The sequence below is a fragment of the Hypanus sabinus genome, chromosome 7 (assembly GCF_030144855.1).
Source record: "Hypanus sabinus isolate sHypSab1 chromosome 7, sHypSab1.hap1, whole genome shotgun sequence".
NCBI lineage: Eukaryota > Metazoa > Chordata > Chondrichthyes > Myliobatiformes > Dasyatidae > Hypanus > Hypanus sabinus.
This window is the reverse complement of record NC_082712.1, coordinates 92,270,136-92,290,614: the sequence shown is the minus strand read 5'-3', so window position 1 is coordinate 92,290,614 and position 20,479 is coordinate 92,270,136. Positions and strand designations below refer to the sequence as shown.

The 20,479-nt window shown below is 48.2% G+C and overlaps 1 protein-coding gene across 4 annotated transcripts; it reads left to right on the top strand.

Moving 5' to 3' along the window:
- The first annotated feature begins 5,474 nt into the window (after positions 1 to 5,474).
- si:dkey-19b23.7 (uncharacterized) lies at positions 5,475 to 19,539 on the top strand. 4 transcript variants are annotated; one of them, XM_059975180.1, is made up of 8 exons: positions 5,475 to 5,878; positions 8,075 to 8,143; positions 10,944 to 11,015; positions 11,921 to 12,039; positions 14,227 to 14,299; positions 14,506 to 14,671; positions 15,068 to 15,136; positions 17,278 to 19,539. In XM_059975180.1, exons 1-8 carry the CDS (start codon positions 5,861 to 5,863, stop codon positions 17,406 to 17,408), a joined length of 717 nt encoding a protein of 238 aa, XP_059831163.1. In that variant the 5' UTR covers positions 5,475 to 5,860; the 3' UTR covers positions 17,409 to 19,539. The 4 variants fall into 4 exon arrangements, with proteins under 4 accessions (XP_059831163.1, XP_059831164.1, XP_059831162.1 ...); XM_059975179.1 differs by having other exon boundaries at positions 5,476 to 5,878; positions 14,227 to 14,287; positions 14,939 to 15,136; XM_059975178.1 differs by having other exon boundaries at positions 5,477 to 5,878; positions 14,939 to 15,136.
- The last annotated feature ends 940 nt before the right edge of the window (positions 19,540 to 20,479 follow it).

The following is a 20,479-nucleotide window of genomic DNA, read 5'->3' as shown; positions in this document are numbered from 1 at the left end:
ACCACCTCACACTTATCTGGGTTGAACTCCATCTGCCACTTCTCAGACCAGTTTTTGCATCCTATCAATGCCCCGCTGTAACCTCTGATAGCCGTCCACACTATCCACAACACCCCCAATCTTTGTGTCATCAGCAAATTTACTAGCCCATCACTCCACTTCCTCATCTAAGTCATTTATAAAAATCACAAAGAGTAGGGGTCCCAGAACAGATCCCTGAGGCACACAGCTGGTCACCGGCCTCCATGCAGAATATGACCCATCTACAAGCACTCTTTGCCTTCTGCGGGCAAGCCAGTTCTGGATCCACAAAGCAATGTCCCTTTGGATCCCATGCCTCCATAGACAATAGGTGCAGAAGTAGACCATTCGGCCCCTCGAGTCTGCACCGCCATTCTGAGATCATGGCTGATCATTCACTATCAATACCCAGTCCCTGCCTTGTCCCCATATCCCTTGATTCCCCTATCCATCAGATACCTATCTAGCTCCTTCTTGAAAGCATCCAGAGAATTGGCCTCCACCGTCTTCCGAGGCAGTGCATTCCACACCTCCACAACTCTCTGGGAGAAGAAGTTCTTCCTCAACTCTGTTTTAAATAACTGACCTCTTATTCTCAATCCATGCCCTCTGGTACTGGACTCTCCAACATCTGGAACATATTTCCTGCCTCAATCCTATCAAATCCTTTAATTATCTTAAATGTTTCAATCTGATCCCCTCTCAATCTCCTCAATTCCAGTGTGTACAAGCCCAATCTCTCCAATCTCTCTGCGTAAGACAGCCCTGCCATCCCAGGAATCAACCTAGTGAATCTACGCTGCACTTTCTCAATTGCCAGAATGTCCTTCCTTAAACCTGGAGACCAAAACTGTACACAATATTCCAGGTGTGGTCTCACCAGGGCCCTGTACAAATGCAAAAGGACATCCTTGCTCTTGTACTCAATTCCCTTTGTAATAAAGGCCAACATTCCATTTGCCCTCTTCACTGCCTGTTGCACTTGCTCATTCACCTTCATTGACTGATGAACTAGGACTCCTAGGTCTCTTTGCATTTCTCCCTTACCTAACTCTACACCGTTCAGACAATACTCTGCCCTCTTGTTCCTGCTTCCAAAGTGGATAACTTCACATTTATTCCCATTGAATGACATCTGCCAAGTATCTGCCCACTCACCCAGCCTATCCAAGTCTCCCTGTATTCTCCTAACGTCCTCTTCGTATGTCACACTGCCACCCAGTTTAGTATCGTCAGCAAACTTGCTGATATAGTTTTCAATGCCCTTATCTAAATCGTTGACATAAATCGTAAAGAGCTGTGGTCCCAATACAGAGCAATACAGTACCCCACTAGTCACCTCCAGCCAGTCCGAGAAACACCCATTCACTGCTACCCTTTGCTTTCTATCTGCCAACCAGTTTTCTATCCATGTTGAAACCCTGCCCCCAATGCCATGAGCTCTGATTTTACTCACCAATCTCCTATGTGGCACCTTATCGAATGCCTTCTGAAAATCTAGGTACACTACATCCACTGGCTTACCCTCATCTAACATCCTTGTTACACCCTCAAAAAACTCCAACAGATTAGTCAAGCATGATTTGCCCTTGGTAAATCCATGCTGGCTCGGCCTAATCCTATTACTGCCATCAAGATGTGCCACTATTTCGTCCTTAATAATGGACTCAAGCATCTTCCCCACGACTGACGTTAGGCTAACAGGGCGATAGTTCTCCGTTTTCTCCTTCCCTCCCTTCTTGAAAAGTGGGATAACATTAGCCACTCTCCAATCTTCAGGAACTGATCCTGAATCTAAGGAACATTGGAAAATGATTACCAATGCATCCAAAATTTCCTGAGCCACCTCTTTTAGAACCCTCGGATGCAGACCATCTGGACCCGGGGATTTATTAGCCTTCAGTCCTACCAGTCTACTCATCACAGTTTCTTTCCTAATGTCAATCTGTTTCAATTCCTCTGATATCTTATGACCCTGGCCCATCCATACATCTGGGAGATTGCTTGTGTCCTCCCTGGTGAAGACAGATCTAAAGTACGCATTAAATTCTGTTGCCATTTCCCTGTTTCCCATAACAATTTCTCCCAATTCATTCTTCAAGGGGCCAACATTGTTCTTAACTATCTTCTTTCTCTTCACATAGCTAAAAAAGCTTTTGCTATCCCCTTTTATATTCCCGGCTAGACTGAGCTCATACCTGATTTTTTCTCTCCGTATTGCTTTTTTAGTTAAGATCTGCTGTTCCTTAAAACTTTCCCAATCATCTGTATTCCCACTCATCTTAGCCCTGTCATACTTCTTTTTCTTTAATGCTATACAATCTCTGACTTCCTTTGTCAACCACTGTGGCCTCTTCCCCCTCTTTGAATCCTTCCTTCTCATTGGAATGAACTGCTTTTGCATCTTTTGTATTATGCCCAAGAATATCTGCCACTGCTGATCCACTGTCTTTCCTGCCAGGGCATCCGCCCATTTAACTTTGGCCAGCTCTTCCCTCATGGCTCCGTAGTCTCCTTTATTTAATTGCAACACTGACACCTCTGATCTGCCCTTATCCCTCTCAAATTGTAGATAAAAACTTAGGTTATGATTACTACTTCCTAATGGCTCCTTTACTTCAAGATCACTTAACAATTCCTGTTCATTACACATCACCAAGTCCAAAATAGCCTCGTTCCTGGTTGGCTCAAGCACAAGCTGTTCCAAAAATACATCCCTTAGATACTCCACAAACTCCCTATCCTGGGGTCCAGCACCTACCTGATTCTCCCAGTTCACCTGCATGTTGAAATCTCCCATAACGACTGCATTACCTTTAGCACATGCCAATGTTAACTCCCTAATCAACTTGTACCCAATATCCACGCTACTGTTTGGGGGCCTGTACACAACACCCATTAGGGTCTTTTTACCCTTAACAGTTCCTCAGCTCAATCCACACAGACTCTACTTCCCCTGTCCCCAAGTCACCTCTTGCTAAGGACTAAATCTCATTCCTCACCAACAGGGCCACCCCACCCCCTCTTCCCATATTTCTGTCTCTACGATAGCACGTATACCCTGGAACACTCAATTCCCAGGCCTGATCCCCTTGCAGCCATGTCTCCGTTATCCCAACAATATCGTAGTTCCCCATTTTCATCTGAGCTTCAAGCTCATCTGTCTTATTTCTGACACTACGCGCATTCAAGTATAGAATTCTTAGCCCATTCCTCCTCTCTTTGCTTAAAACACTGTCTATTGTACCTAACCCAGCTCCTTGAACTTCCATCGGGCTAATTGCACTTTGAATTTTGATGACCTTCTCAAGATCACCCAAACCTTCTACACATTTAACCCCATGCTCCTTCTGACCAACCCTCTGTACATGTAACTTTCTGTCTCACCTTTCTCCTTTACACAATTAATATTTGGGAAACGTGTATTCCCCACCTGTCCCTTATCCTTCATCATATCATCTTCTCTCGTAATCTGGATCCCTGCCCCTTACTTTCTCAATAAGCCTTGTATGGGGTACCTTGTCAAATGCCTTACTGAAATCCATATACATTACATCTACAGCTCTACCTTCATCAATGTGTTTAGTCACATCCTCAAAAAATTCATTCAGGCTCGTAAGGCTGCCTTTGACAAAGCCATGCTGACTATTCCTAATCATCTTATGCCTCTCCAAGTGTTCATAAATCCTACCTCTCAGGATCTTCTCCATCAACTTACCAACCACTGAAGTAAGACTCACTGGTCTATAATTTCTTGGGCTATGTCTACTCCCTTTCTTAAATAAGGGAGCAACATCCACAAACCTCCAATCCTCCGGAACCTCTTCCGGAGATTCCATTGAGATTGCCAGAGATTCAGCAATCTCCCTCGCTTTCCACAGTAGCTGGATAATCCAGTCTGCTCCCGGTGACTTATCCAACTTGATGCTTTCCAAAAGCTCAGCACATCCTCTTTCTTAACATCTACATGCTCAAGCTTCACAGTGAAAGGATATTAATAAGTTTGAAAGAGTGCACAGAAGGTTTACAAGGATGTTGCTGGGACTTGAGAAACTGAGTTATAGAGAAAGGTTGAATAAGTAAGGACTTTATCCCCTGGAGCATAGAAGAATGAGGGGAGATTTGATAGAGGTGATAAAATTATGATGGGTATAGATAGAGTGAATGCAAACAGGCTTTTTTCACTGAGGCTAGGGGAGAAAAAAAACAGGACATGGGTTAAGGGTGAGGGAGAAAAGTTTAAATGGAACATTCAGGGGGGCTTCACACAGAGTGGTGGGAATGTGGAATGAGCTGCCAGATGAAGTGGTAAATGCGGGCTCACTTTTAACATTTAAGAAAAACTTGGACAGGTATGTGGATGAGAGGGGTTTGGAGGGATATGGCCCAGGTGCAGGTCAGTAGGACTAGGCAGAAAAATGGTACGGCACAGCCAAGAAGGGCCAAAAGGCCTGTTTCTGTGCTGTAATGTTCTATGGTTCTACTGTAGTGGTTAGTATGCTTTACAGTACCAGTTACTTGGGTTCAATTCCCACCAGTCTGTAAGGACTCTGTACATTCTCCCCGTGACTCTCGTCGTTTCTTCTGGGAGCTCCAGTTTCCTCCCACAGCCCAAAGACAGACCGGTCGGTACGTTAACTGGTCATTGTAAGTTGTCCTGTGATTAGGCTCAGATTAAATCCGGGGTTGTAGGGCGGCATAGCTCAAAGGGCCATAAGGGCCTATACCACACTGTATCTCAATAAATAAATACTGTTGAAATCTTGCAGACCAAAATGCCGAACATTTCCTTTACACAGGGAGCACGGCGTGTGGTTAGGGGGCAATGATGGAAACAAATAGAGTCTCAATATTTGAGAGGCATTCAGACAGGCAGGGAATGGACGGATGTGTAGCAAGAAACTGCAGAGGGGTGTGGACACAGTCCAGCTCATCACAGAAACCAGCCTCCCCCCCATGGATTCTGTCTACACTTCTCACTGCTTTGGTAAAAACCAAACACCCCAGCCACTCCAGACTTTTTTCTCTTCCCCTGCACCCCAGCCCTCCCCTCCCAATCAGGCAGAAGATACAGAAGCCCGAAAGTACGTCCAGACTCAAGGACAGTCCACTCTACTTTTATAAACCGTTCCCTGCTGCAATCAGATGGACTCTTATCAGGCTGCACTGCATTTTTTCTGCAATACTTTATTCTATCTTCCTGTTAATGTTGCCTGCAACGATTTGATCTGTATGAACAGTATGCAAGACAAGTCTTCCACTGTACCTCGCTACGTGTGACAATAATTAACCGATTTGCCAAATTACGTGCACTTAAATCAGCATCGTGGTCGGCAAGACTGGGTCGAAACGTGTGTCTTGATTTATATTGCCAGTGTTTCGATGTAGTCCTCCCAGCCCGTAGGGGGCGATATTGCAGACAATCTTCAGTAATTTTAGGTGGCAGCCACGCTGCAGAGTCAGGGTGTCGCCTCTCCAGCTTTACCTCGTCGGTCGGGATTCGGTTGCTAGGAGCGACGTCATTCCTTATCGCCCGACGGATTATCTCTTTGCAAATAACATCCGGCGAAAATTATTGTGCAGTGCGAAACATTAGAAGGAAATTGTATAATCATGAGTCAAATCACTTGCAAATATAATATATTTATAAATATTATATGAAAGGAAAGATTTAAATTAAAGAAAATGCCCCATTTGCAATAAGGACAACAAAAAAATCCCGATAAAGCACACTTTGTTTAAAAGTAATGAAATAATGCAATAACAGATGCATTTATTCCACTCCTTCAAACTGATTGCAGTCTAATTTACTGCGTTGATTTGGGAGCCGGCGGTTAGAATGAACTCAGCCGCAGAGGTAAGTCTTTTTTTTAATTTTTGCTTTAACATGTTGATTTTTTAAAAATCCTCCCACTTCTGCGCCGGAGATTTAGTAACAAATTCCGAGGAAGCCAATGAAATTGGGTTGAAGTGCAATGGCGGTGGTAATTGTCCCTTTGGGCATGGTAAGATCCCACAGAGAGCATGCGGGCGGTGGTAATCGATATGCTTGGCTTCGGGTAGAGAAGTTGGGAAATTGTGCTGTGGCTGCACAAACCTTTGGTGAAGCCGCATTTGGCTTCCACTGCAGTTCAGTCATTGGAGGGGACCCCAGATTAGAGGTGTGGTGAACTACATATACCTGTCTGGACACGCCCCCCCCCCCCCCTGCTGACTGTTCCTGTGGCAACTCCCACAGACCCCGGTCCCTGTCCTCAGTCTCCAGGATGTAGTATGGTGGTCAATTGCTGCTTGTTGCTTGGTCTTTCTTCCAGTCAATAGAAGCCTATATCTCGCCTCATGTCTCAGAGAGTTATTGATGGTGCATCAAGAGGGTATGTGCTTTTAGGAGTAAGGTCGGATAAACTTGGGTGGGTTTCTCTAAAGTGGCAGAAGCTGAGGGAGGACTTGATAGAAGTTTGTGAAATAGTGAGAGGGTTTTCTCCCAGGGTAGTATCGAGCACTGTGTCTTATAACAACAATTAACTGAGTGTATCAATAATAAGTGCATTTATTTTTCTTGCTGCAGGGGAAGACTAGCACAGCACATGAGCTGGTGATAGATTTGATAAAACAGACAACATAGTCACTCCTTTATCCTTTATATAGCTTCAGTGCATGGACGTTCTTTACATCTGCTTAATCAGTGTACTTGGCATTCTTCCAGTAATCAAATCTGCTGGTCTGAAGTTTGTCAGGTCTTGGCTTCTATCAGCATAATGTTACACGAACACTGTTGGCAAAGCACTCTGGGACAATACAGGTTCCATTTTGTTACTACAAGTACATTCGAACAGTAGAAATATTCAATTCTAGAGGTCATATAGCTGGTTGGTGGGGTGGAAATATGTCTACCAAAGAAGGTGTAGGGTACTCCTTCCCTCCGCTAGCCTGCAGGTCATCCTTGGGCAAGGTGTAGCACCTGCTTAGCTCCCCCTGATCGGGGCACATGAAGCCATGGGAGCAGGTGGTGGATGGTCGTATGAGCAGCCGGTGCAGATCACAAGTCCTGGTTATGCGACCACTGACACCAGGCAGACAATCTCTGAAGAGTATTGATAATGGCTGGGGTCACCCGTCTTGTAAAGATACTGTCCAGAAGAAGGCAATGGCAAACCACTTCTGTTGTAAAATTGCCAAGAACAGTCATGGCCAAAGACCATGACTCATAATGATGATGGTGATCTTTATAAATAGCCTACAAAACGACGTTTTCACAGTACCTCAATGCACATGACAATAATAAACCAATAACTTTTAAGGTGAGAAGGGGAAAGTTTAAAAGGTGACTTGAGGGGCAAGCCCTGGAAGAGGTGGAAGCAGATATTAATGACCATGAGGTAGGTGTGTGGAACTTGCTCGCAGGGGTACTGATGGGGCAGATACATTGCGAAACATTTAAAAGACTCTTAGGTGGGCAAAATTGAGGGGATGGTGGGACCAAAGGGTCAGGTTGATCTTAGAGTAATTTAAAAGGTAATCACAGTATTATGGGCTGAAGGGTCTGTGCTGTTCAATGGTGTTTGAGGCTGCTGGCTAGTCACAAGAATATGCAGGGAATGGAGGAGTATGGTTTATCCACAGGCAGGAGAGATTTAAGTTCAACCTTGAGATTCATCTCCTTTACAGGCAGCCACAAAACAAAGAAGCCCAATAGAACCCATTTAATCAAGCTCCACTAGCACCCAATGTGCAGAGAGGGAAAAAAAGCAAGTGGTGCAAACAATAAAAGAAAGTAAAAAGCATTCAGAACGCAAGTTTACAAACACCCTGATCTTTTCAATCTTGCCCAGCGATTAAATCATCCAAACCATGGGTTATTCCTTGCTATCAGGCCCGGGCCCCGCTATCTCGATTCAGCCCATGCCTGATCTTTCAGCACAGATATTGTGGGCTGAAGGGCCTGTTACTTTTTATTGTCTGACCCAATGCCTGTACATGATTTTAGGGTGTCCCCTGTTCACCATTCCTTCTCTGCTCCAGAGCTGATTGGACTCTTTTGTTGTCTCTCTAGGACTCGACAAGATCGGTGCAGCAACTTCAGGACTTTCTCGGAGATTTGTTGATCCTGGGATCACTCCAGGTAAAGAGGGTCTGTAATTAGTGAGCTAAGCTGGGTGAGAATTAAAGTTCCGCTTGTTTAAGACCCAGGAAGGGAGTCTCCTAAGTATCAGACATTACTGGGAATTACCTGGAAATAAAAGTTCAAAGTAAATTTTATTATCAAAGTACATATATGTTACCATATACAACGCTGAGATTCATTTACCTGCAGGCGTACTCAGCAAATCCATAGAATGGTAACTCTTACAGGATCAATGAAAGATCAACCAGAGTGCAAACTGTGCAAATGCAAATATAATTAAATGGCAATAAATAATGAGAAAATGAGATAGTGAATCCTTAAAGTGAGGTCATTGGTTGTGGGAGCATTTCAATGATGGGGCAAGTGAACGTAGTTATCCCTCTTTGGTTGAAGAACCTGATGGTTGAGGGGTAACAACTGTTCTTGAACCTGGTGGTGCGAGTCCTGAGGCGCTTGTGCCTTCAACCTGATGGCAGCAGCGAGAAAAGAGGATGGCCTGGGTGGTGGCAATCTTTGATGATGGATGCTGCTTTCCTATGACAGTGTTTCACGTAGATGTGCTCGATGGTTGGGAGGGCTTTGTATGTGATGTACTGGGCCAAATCCATTACCTGCTAAGGATTTAATATTCAAAGGCATTTAGTGTTCCCATACTAGGAGTATGGAGTCAGTCAATTTTCTCTCCAGTACACATCTATAGAAGTTTGTCAAAGTTTTAAATGTTATGCCAAATCTCCGCAGACGCCTAAGGAAGTAGAGGGGCTACCGTGCTCTCATCGCTATTGTACTTGCATGCTGAAGTGGAAGGCTATGTGGGAGGGAAGGGTTAAATTGACCAGGTTAAAAGGATGGCACAACATTATGGGCTGAAGGGCCTGTATCGTGCTGTTCTATTACTATATTTCCATCGTGGGGGAGGTGCAGGAGCCAGAAGACACACTCTCAATGATTCAGGAACAGCTTCTTCCCCTCTGTCATCCGATTTCTGAACAGACCAGAACCCGTGAGCTCTACCTCACTGTTCCTCTTTTAGACAATTTATTTGTTTTGTACTTTAATGTGATTTTGTGTCTTTGCACAATACTGCTGTTGCAAAACGCGGCTCACGTCATATAAGCTGTACTGACTGGAATTCTGAAGAATGAGGGGGGACCTCATTGAGACCTATCGAATGGGGAAAGGCCTCGATAGAGTGGATGTGGAAAGGATGTTTCCTGTGGTGGGAGAGTCTAAGACCAGAGTACTCAGCCTCAGAATAGAGGGACGTCCATCTAGAATGGAGATGAGGAATTTCTTTAGTCAGAGAGTGGTGAATCTGTGGAATGCATTGCCGCAGGCAGCTTTGGAGGCTAAGTCATAGGGGATATATAAGGTGGAGGTTGATAGGTTCTTGATTAGTCAGGACATGAAGGGATATGGAAGGAAGCAGGAGATTGGGGTTGAGAGGGAAGATGGATAAGCCATGAAGAAATGGTGGAGCAAATTCGATGAGCCAAATGGCCTAATTCTCCTCTATCTTATGGTTTTATCATCATAAGACAGTGATAATAAAGCTGAGGCCAATTCTGGTCGTGAAGAATGAAGATAACCTATTGGTAACTATTTATATTGTCATGTGTCCCGATATACAGCAAAAAGCTTTTGGTTTGTATGCCGTCCAGACTAATCATTCTGTACTTTTGGGGCGTCATGGTAACATAGTGATTAGCCTGACACTGTTATATTGTCAGGTTCAATCCCGCCACTGCCTGTAAGGACTTTGTAAGTTCTCCCCATGGTTTCTTCCAAGTGCTCTGGTTTCCTCCCAAACACATATGGGTTGGTAGGTTAATTGGTCAGATGGGTGTAAATGGGCAGTACGAGCCCGTTGGTCTGGACGGGCCTGTTACTGTGCTGTATCTCTAAATAAATAAAAGTCTTTGGCACATACTGTATATTTAGCTAGGGTGCCTAAGACATTTGCACGGTACTGTGTTTGTTAATGTGGAGCGGAGAACAAGTTCGTAAATCTGGCGGGAGCAGGGGATGTTGGGAACGGTGATGGTGGAGCGCCACGTTAGGGGTGTGCCAGGGATGGGGTTATGTGGGTGCAGACACACCCAGCCCTGAGATGCCAGGCAAGATCATTTGATTCCGAACAATTGATTTATTGATCAGAATGCCTTTCTGGTACTCCCTCCTCTCACTTCCCGTTTTCCCAACCATGATTCCCCTCTCCCTGCCCCCTTCTCACTGTCAGTCCACAATAGAGACCCAGATCAGAATCAGGTTTATCATCACTCATATATGTTATAAAATGTGTGCAAAAGTCTTGAGCACCCCAGCTGTGCCTAAGACTTTTGCACAGTACTGTTCATCGAGGTGATAAAAAGGAATTCAGAATTAACTGAGAAAATGCAGTGCAGGCTGACACAGAAAGTGTAAGGGCCTCAATAGATAGATCGGGAGATCAAGTCCTGAAGAAAGGTCTGCCCTTCGACTGTTTATTCAGTTCCATAGATGCTGCCTGACCTGCTGAGCTCCTCCAGTGCTTTGTGTGTGTTGCCTCGGGAGATCAAGGGTTCATTGTATGATAGGTCCATCCTGGAGTTTGATAATGGTGGGATAAGGCAGCGCAGTCGCATATCAGTCACCTTACAGAGCCAACGATCATTGATCAGGGTTTAATTCCCATGGCTGTCTGTGAGGAGTTTGTACATCCTCCCCATGACCACGTGGGTTTCCTCCTGATGCTCTGGATTTGAATTTGACTGGCTGCATCCACCTAACCAACTATTTTGGTTTCTTCTGCCCCCAGGGTTTCCGATACTTCCAGCCTTGGCTACGTGGCCGCGAGGAACTGCTGCTGTCTGTGGTAAACAAGGATCTCGTAAGTATTTCAATGGAGGTCGCCTACTCCTCCCATCCTCCTCGCCACTCAAGTCCAGCCGGTTTCTAAAGCACCTTCTCACCACCTCAGGACAGCCCGAGGGGTATAGCAGCTGACTGCGGCCAGTCCAAGCCTTACGTTGCCCATCCTGTCTTCATCCTCCCCTTGTGAAGGAGGACATTCAGACCATCAAGACTAGACTGAGGCAGCAAGGAGTATAGATGGAGGCCATGAAGGGGAGGGTTGTTTCTGTGATGCGCTGAGTGGTGTCTTCAGTTCTCAGCAGTTTTTATGGTCACAAGCAGAGCTATTCCGCCAAAAGGACCACAACCTTGTCATAGGGTTTGGAGGCTTGTACGCCTCATTAACCCAGAGCTATGTTGACTGCGGTCCGGGCTTTATGCTTCGACTCTTGTAGGGTCACCCATACCAAACAGGTCAAAGGGTAGAGGTCAGACCAAGAGTGGTCCACCGGTCCTTCAGGATTGGGGGTTCAGCTCAGGGCTAACAACCCTGACTGGTAAAACAAAATTGTTACAGGACCAGCAGCGAAGAACCCTTCTACATCTGAGTGTGACGGTATTCCCGAGTCACGACGAAGGAGGCCCTGAACACCACCAGAGATGGAGGACCTTCATTGCTGCCCTACTCACCAGTGGTGTAATGGGCAGTAAGCAGAACAATAGGCATCCCGAACTGTGAGGCATCAAATAGGATGCTTTCTATGGTGTGTCGATAAACGTTGGTGAGGTTCCATAGGGACTTGCCAGATTTCTTTAGCCTCAGGAGGAAGTAAAGGAGCTGGTGAGCCATGGTGTCCACGTGATTGGATCAGGACATGCTGTTGGTGCTGTGATTTCTGTCTTACTGTGAATCATAGTAACTGTCCTCCCTCTCTGTGACAGAGCTGGAAAATAGCTCGTGGTGCCAGGGTCCCCATCACCTCTCCCACCGAGAGCCATGGATTCGGACTGACGCCGCCGGGTGACCCCTCTCCGCTGATGCCCCTGCGGTTGCAGAAGAGGTAACGTCAACTCCCCAGCTTCTCCCCCCCCCCCCCCCCCCACCAAAACATCTATTCTGGGAATCTCATGAAATGGATGGGGGTGTGGGGGGCAAAAACAGCCCAAACCAGAAGGAGCAAATTTCACACCAATGACCCACCCCCCGTGGACTCTGGAGAACTGAGATTTAGAATGGGAGAGGTAAGGTTCAGCATCCAGAGAGAGCAGGAGAACAGGTTAGCAATGTACCTCAAGCCTGTTCGACTGTTCTGAAAGATCTGATTGTAATTCCACCAATGAACAGGCCCTTCAGCCCACCCTATCTTTGCCAGCCATGACACCAATCCAAAGTAATCCCATCAGTCTGCATACAGTCCACTCACTCCATTTTGTTTGCATACCTGTCTAAGTACCTCCTACATAATGTATCTGGTGCCACAACCTCTTCGGGTTGCCTATTCCGGGCACCCAGTTCTCTGTAAAATAAAATACTTACCCCAAACATCCCCTTTAAAGTTTCCCCCTCTCACCTTAAAGCTGTGCCCTCTAGTAATTGATATTTCTACTCGAGAACAAGAATCTGACTGTCAGCCCCTATCAGTGCCTCTCATAGTTTTATTAAACTCTGTCAGGCTTCTGCCGCTCCATAGAAAACAACCAAGTTTGCGCAATCTCTCCTTTTAGCTCTTGCTGTCTCTCATCCAGGTGACCCTGCGCCCTCTCCAGAGCCCCCACACCCTTCCTATAATGGTGTGACCAGAGCTGTACACAAGTGTGGTCTGCCTCTCAGTTCTATACTGCTACAGGATGATCTGTTCATTTTATTTTGCGATATAGTGCAGAGTTGGCCCTTCCAGGCTTCAAGCCAATCTGCCCCAGTAATCCCCGACAAACCCAATTAACTAATCACGGGACAATTTATAAGGACCAATTACCCTTCTTTGGATTTTGGGAGGAAACTGGAGCACCTGGAGGAAAGTCCACGTGCTCCGTGGGGAGGACGTACGGACCTCTTAATACAGCGCTGGAATTGAACTCCGACCTCCAGAATGCCCCAAGCATTGTGCTAAGCACTACACTACTGTGGTGCCCAATCTGGTCCTGGACCTACGAAGGCACAGCAGCCTTTCCATTAAACCCAGAAGACACAGGAGTGAAATTCCATTTGGTGCATTGAGTCTACATCACCATCTGATCGAGAGTACACCTTGACAGTGGCCACACACATCACCGGGCTGAGAAAGGCAGGAGGAACATGGCAAAGAGTCTGAAATCAGAAGGCACAGCCCTCTAGAACAGAGATGAGCAAGTATTTTTCAACCCCAACCTTTGATACCCTTTCTAATCAAGAACCTATCTACCTCTGTTTTGGCCTCCACAGCTGTCTGTATCTACAAATTCCCGCAGATCTACCACCCTGTGGTGAAAGGAATTCCTCCTCATCTCTGTTATAGAGGGCTATGCCCTCAGGTCTTAAACTCTTCCACTCTTGAAAACATCCTCTCCATGTCCCCTCTACTTTTCCCACCCAGGCAACGTGTGTGGCCACCGTCAAGGCAAACTGATCCACAGCCCTCCCCTGTTTGTGAAGGTCACATTTCTGCAGCCAGCTTCTCCTGTGAGCATCACAGACCCCCACACCCCCAGCACAGATCCATGACTGCCTGTTCCCAGGCTCTGGTGACAGACAGGCCACCATGTCCCTCCTTTGACCCCCGCCTTCTCTTCCACTGCTAAGCCATTGCGCTGTCTGGGTGAGGCACCATGGGAAGCACGGCACTGTGGGTAGAGAGGCACCATGAGAAGGGCACTGTGGGTAGAGAGGGTCAATGAGAAGAAGGGCTCTGTAAACAAAGGGACATCATGGATAGAGAGCCATCATGGGAAGAAGTACTCTAGGCAGAGAGGCACCATGGGAAGAAGTACTCTGGGTAGAGGGGCATCATGGGAAGAAGTACTCTGGGCAGGGGGCACCATGGGAAGAGGGACAGTGGCCCTTTGCTGGCATCATTGGCTCAACTGGCTGCACACTCTGGTTTCAGGTCTCATGATGGCGATGGTCTAACGTAATGATGGTAACCTTCCAACCCTGAGCCTTCCTGCCTCCCTCTGCCCTCCTTTACACCCGCTTTTCTCCTGCTCGCCACTCTTCCTCCCCGTTCCTTCTCTCCTTCCACTGCATTTAACGGTCTGTTCTCTGCTCTCAGGACCTCTGGAAATGGACAGGGGGATGTGGGTCTCCCCCCAGCCTCACCCTGTGATCATGAGGTAGTCGTCCCCGTGAGTAACTCCGTGATCCACCCACGTATTCCAGTGTGTTTACCCATGTCCCAGTGTGTTTAAAACCTCTATCCCAGTTTAACCCCAGTGTTTGCATCCTCTGTCCCAGTGCATTCACCCCCCCCCCCCCCCCCCCGGGTGACCCATTCTCGGATCCATGGTCGGTGTCTGTGTGAAGCCCACCAGCTCCATGTTTGCCCCTGCAGGGCCCAGACTGCACCCTCTTCCTGCTGACCGGGTACACCACATACCAGCAGCCGTTGGTCTGGCTCCGCTCTCACCACCCACACCTGCTCAGGTCTGCAGCCGGCGATGGGGCTGACAATGACATCCCGCTACGGCTGGAGTCCACTGCTGGCTGGCATCGAAATGGTAACTGCCCACTGTGTCTCACTCGCGGTGCCTCCCGGCCATATCTCACCTCTCACCACCTTGTTTGACCGTCCTGTCACAGCACGCTGCCTCATCACCATGTCTCACCCCTGTACCTCACCTCTCACCAGCATGTCTCACACCACGTCTCATCTGCCTCCTGCCCCCTCGCCTTGCCTCTCACCTCCTGCCCCCTCGCCTTGCCTTTCACCTCCTGCCCCGCCATCCCCCTCTCCCTGTCTCCTCCTCACTCTGTCTTTGCCTCAGCTGTGCAGATCTGGGAGATAGTGTCCGAGCTGGTGTCCCTCTGCACGTGGCCTCCTCCCTCTAACCCGTTCACCCTGGACTTGCGCCACTTGGAGTCGCTTCCTCTGACTGAGAGGTTCCTCGCTACAGGTGCCCTGACCAGCTTTCTACAGAAACTCGTGATACATGGAGATTGGGAGCAGCCGTACCATAGCAAAGGTGGGTCTGGGGAAGTCCTTTGAAATCCCTTCTTGTCCCAGTGTATGTGGTGGTGGGTGCTGATAGTACAACTGACATAGCCCCCCCCCCCCCCCCCCCCCCCCCGAGACACCCAGAGAGTGACACTGTTGCTTTAATGAATCTACTTGCCTTTGATCTTTTGGTGACAGATATACCAGGTTTCTCCCTGGGATTGTAGAATTATTTGAACCACAATGGAAACCCCTTGGCACAGATACAGCATTGAACCAGACCCTTTGGCCCATCTCATCCATGCTGCCTACATGAACTCATCACATATCCCTCAAAATCTTTCCTATCCCATTCCTGTCCAAATATCTTTTAAGTCTCATAGCATCTGCCTCAACCACTTCTGATCACCCATTTCACACATCCACTACCATCTGTGCCAGTCAGATCCTCTTTTCATCTCTCCCCTCTCTCTTCTCACCTGAAGCCTATGCCCACCAGCTTTACACTCCCCTGCCCTGGGGAAAAGACCGTGACCATCCACATTATCTACTCCCCCTTGATTCTTACTGTTTATTTATTGAAGTACAACACTGATTAGACCCGTCTGGCCCTTTGAGTCGTACCACCCAACAATCCCCCAATTTTATCCATGTAGCAACATACAATGACTAATTAACCTCCCAACCGGTCATCTTTGGACTGGGGGAGAGAACCCGTGCAAACTCCTTACAGGTATCGGTGGGAATTGAACCTGGGTCACTGGTACTGTAAAGTGTTGTGCTAATCACTACACTACTGTGCCGCCCTAATTTATAAAGTTCGACCAGGTCATCCCTCAGCCTCCTTCGCTCCAGGGAAAAAAATAACTCGGCTATCTCTCCCTGTCTCTCTTTATAACTTGAGGCCTCTAATCCCAGCACTATCATGAATCTTTTTGGCACCCTTTAGATGAATGGTGGTTGAAGAATTGGTGCAAGGGGAAGGGTTTCAAATCTGGGGGTCATTGGGGAAGGTATCACCTGTGGCGAGGTAGAGATACGTCTCTTATCAAATGGATGTGAGGTGCTCCTTCCCTCCGCTAGTCTGTAGGTCACCCTTGGGCGAGGTGTGGCACCTGCTTACCCCTCACCCCACCACCAATCAGTGTCATTTGAAGCCATGGGATCAGGTGGTGGATGGTTGTTTGAGCAGCTGGTGGATGTCACAAGTCCTGGTTATGCGACCACTGACACCAGGCAGACAGTCTCTGAAGAGTATTGATAATGACTGGAGTCACCAGTCTTGTAACGACCCTGCCACATGGATGTCAATTATACAGTGAAAGGTGTAATTTGTATTAACTATCAATACACATAGTTCGAGTGGACAGCCAGATACATTTTCCAGAGCAGAAATGGTTAATACAAGGGGGCTACATTTCAAGGTGAGTGGAGTAAAGTACAGTGGGGGGATGTCAGAGGTAGGTTTTTAGGCACGGAGTGCTGAGGAAGCGAAATTCACTGCCAGAGGTGATGGTAGAGGCAGATACATCAGGGATATTTAATAGACTCCCAGATAGGCACATGGAGGGCTGTACAGGAGGGGTAGATTGGAATTAGAGTAGCTTAAAGGGTTAGCACAGCACAGAGGGCCAAAAGGCCAGCACTATAAGTTCTAAAAGTATCCCTCCCAACCATTGCGTACATCTGCATGAAATGCTGATGTGGGAAAGCAGCACCCAGCATCGAAGATCCTCACCATCCAGGCCATGCTCTTTTCTCGCTTCTGCCATCGGGTGGAAGGTACAGTAGCCTCAGGACTCACATCGCCAGGTTCAAGAACAGTTATTACTCCTTAACCATCAGGCTCTTGAACCAAAGGGGGTAACTTCAGTCGCCTGAGATGTCCCCACAACCAATGATCTCACTTCATCTTGTTATCTCATGTTCTTGCTATTTACTTACATTTGCATTTGCAGTTTTTTTGTTTTGTATGCTCTTCTTGATCTTCCATTGATAATAAATTTACTTTGAAGTTTCCGTCGCAGGTGCAGTTGCGCGCTCGTACCAGTAGTTGGCAACGCGCAGTGGGTTTCTTCCATTGCTCAGGTGGGGGGTGGTTTCTCTCCTGGGAGTGGATGGTCCCTTGGCCTCTTTGCCACTGATTGGAGGATGTTTGCTGTCTTTCAGTGCTGGAGGACCTGGAGACTCTAAACAGGCTTCACGTCAAGGCCCTGCTCGAGATGCGGAGGCTGAGGGAGAGCGAAGAGGAGGCAGGAGGCGAACAGGAGAAAGGCGTTGCCTTACCCTGCAGCGAGTGAGCGGACAACGGCCCTCCGGCAGGAGTCGAAGGAGGGAGCGATAGGAACATAAGAAATAAAGACCTGCTTTATTTGTCACATGTATATTGAAGCATACAGTGAAATGAGTTATTGGCATCAACAACCGACACGGTCTGATGATGTGCTGGGGCAGCCAGTAAGTGTTTCCAACCAACATAGCTGCCCACAACTTACTAACCCTACCATATGAACTCCCTTCCAATAGCAGCAGGAATTAAACCCCAACTGGTGGCACTACAAAGCATTATGTAAACACTGCACGACCGTGTCACGTGGCCAGTCCGACCTGCTTCGCCATTCAATAAGATCATGGCTGATCTGTCCGTGGACTCAGCTCTACCCACCTGCCTGTTCCCCAGAACCCTGAATTACCCTGCTTTGCAAAAATCTATCTCACTTTGTCTTAAAATATTTGATCAGTTTGCCTCTACTGCTATCTGGGCAAAGAATTCCACAGGTACATTTCTTTCTAGGAAAAGCAGTTTCTCCTCATGTCTATTCCCCCAAATCTTGAGGCTTTGTCCCCTGATTCTAGTCTCACCAGTTGAAACCGCTTTCCTGCCTCTGTCTTATCTAAACCTTTCGTAGTTTAATGTTTCTATCCCCTCTCAGGTGACTCAGTATCTCCTCACAGGCGATCCCCGTGTGTGGGTGGGTGCTCGGGGACCAAAAGCTTGGACGCAGAAGTCTGGAGGAAAAAGCTGAAGGTTGAAGTCCGAAGCTCAGAGGGTGTGGAGATAAAGAGGCCGAAGGTTGAGTCTGCGAGTTTGGGCCAGGGACTGTAGGTTGAAGGCCCGATATCTGAGAGACCGGGACCGAGACCTAGAGGTGGCCTGTCCTAGGGTTAGACCATAAGACATAGAAGCAGAATTAGGCCATTCAGCCCATTGAGCTTGTTCCACCATTCCATCACGGCTGACTTATTCTCCCTCTCAACCCCATTCTTCTGCCTGTAACCTTTGATGCTGTGGCTAATCAAGAACCTATCAACCCCCACTTTAAATCTACCCAGTGACTTGGCCGCCCCAGTTGTCTGTGGCAATGAATTTCACAGATTCACCACCATCTGGCTAAAGGAATTCCTCCTCATCTCTGTGGCTGTGCTCCTTCACCCTAGACTTCCCCACTATAGGAAATTTTGAAATTTGATAGGATTCAGTGAGATCCTCCCTTATGCGGGTTGGAGGTCGGACTGTGTGTGGGGTGGGTGGGAGAGCAGTTTGTTCCGCTGCTTGTCCTGTTCTGCCGAATGTTAAGAGTATGCTATGTTGGTTCCAGAATGTGTGGTGACACTTGAGAGCTGACCTCAGCTCATCCCGGGGTTGTGTTGGATGTTAACGCATTTCACTGTATGTGACAGATAAATCCAAATCTGAATGTAAATATGGTCAAAGGGTGAGAACAGCAGTGGGCAGTCGCCAGTTCTGCCCGTGCCAGTGGCCTGCCTCTCTTCCAGGGTCACAGCAACACCCATGGGTGTTCCCTGGAGAAGGAGCACATGGCACAATGGGGGATTTCCGGAGGCTTGAGTGCATTCTGTATGGCAGTGAGCGTGTCAGGTTTTGAAAACGTATCTTATGAAGTACTGCACCGTTGTGTTCCTGTGCTACGGTAAGCACTGAATAAATAGATACAAGGGATCTGTGTGCTTGGTAACCTTCAGAACTGTCAGTGTATTGGATAAGCTGCAAACTGGAATGAGACAGGGAAGGAGGATAAGTGAGTGATTTATGGAGGAGTAAAGGAAGAAAAAGAAAATTGAAAAGGTAGGGAGAAAGAGGAGAGGAGGAGGTAAGAGTGAAGCAAAGAGGGGCAGTGAGAAGGGAGAACTGCACTGTGTGTGAGCCAGTGAGGGGGGCACTGCGCTGCGCGTGGGCCAGTGAGGAGGGGGCACCTCGCTGCGCGTGGGCCAGTGAGGAGGGGGCACCGTGCTGCGCGTGGGCCAGTGAGGAGGGGACACCGTGCTGCGCGTGGGCCAGTGAGGAGGGGGTACTGCACTGTGTGAGAGCCAGTGAGGAGGGGGCACTGCACTGTGTGAGAGCCAGTGAGGAGGGGGTACTGCACTGTATCTGGGCCAGTGAGAAGGGAGCACTGCATTGTGTGTGGGCCGATGAGGGGGCACTACTGTGTGAGAGCCAGTGGGGGGGGTACTGCATTGTGTCTGGACCAGTGAGGAGGGGGGCACTGCGCTGTGTGAGAGCCAGTGAGGAGGGGGCACTGCGCTGTGTGAGAGCCAGTGAGGAGGAAGCACTGCACTATGTGAGAGCCAGTGAGGAGGGAGCACTGCACTGTGTGAGAGCCAGTGAGGAGGGGGCACTGCACTGTGTGAGAGCCAGTGAGGAGGGGGCACTGCACTGTGTGAGAGCCAGTGAGGAGGGGGCACTGCACTGTGTGAGAGCCAGTGAGGAGGGAGCACTGCACTGTGTCTGGGCCAGTGAGGAGGGAGCACTGCACTGTGTGAGAGCCAGTGAGGGGGCACTGCACTGTGTGAGAGCCAGTGAGGAGGGGGCACTGCACTGTGTCTGGGCCAGTGAGAAGGGAGCACTGCATTGTGTGTGGGCCGATGAGGGGGCACTACTGTGTGAGAGCCAGTGGGGGGGGGGGTACTGCATTGTGTCTGGACCAGTGAGGAGGGGGGCACTGCGCTGTGTGAGAGCCAGTGAGGAGGGGGCACTGCGCTGTGTGAGAGCCAGTGAGGAGGGGGCACTGCACTGTGTGAGAGCCAGTGAGGAGGGGGCACGGCACTGTGTGAGAGCCAGTGAGGAGGGGCACTGCACTGTGCCTGGGCCAGTGAGGAGGGAGCACTGCACTGTGTGAGAGCCAGTGAGGGGGCACTGCACTGTGTCTGGGCCAGTGAGGAGGGAGCACTGCACTGTGTGTGAACTGATGAGAGAGAACCGCGCTGAGGGAGGAACACGGGTTTCTGGTGTTGGAAGCTCATTCTCATGGTATTTATCGCTGTGACCATAAAGTTGAATGAAAGAGTGAGAGTCCTGACAAACAGTCTCAGCCTGAAATGTCGACTGTCCATTTCCTTCTATAAACTTTGC

Excerpts from the sequence above, each read along its gene's own strand:
- si:dkey-19b23.7 (XM_059975178.1), top strand. Across the intron at positions 14,300-14,505 it reads ATCATGAGGTAGTCGTCCCC|GGCCCAGACTGCACCCTCTT; the intron begins GTGAGTAACTCC and ends TTGCCCCTGCAG. Across the intron at positions 14,672-14,938 it reads TGCTGGCTGGCATCGAAATG|CTGTGCAGATCTGGGAGATA; the intron begins GTAACTGCCCAC and ends TCTTTGCCTCAG.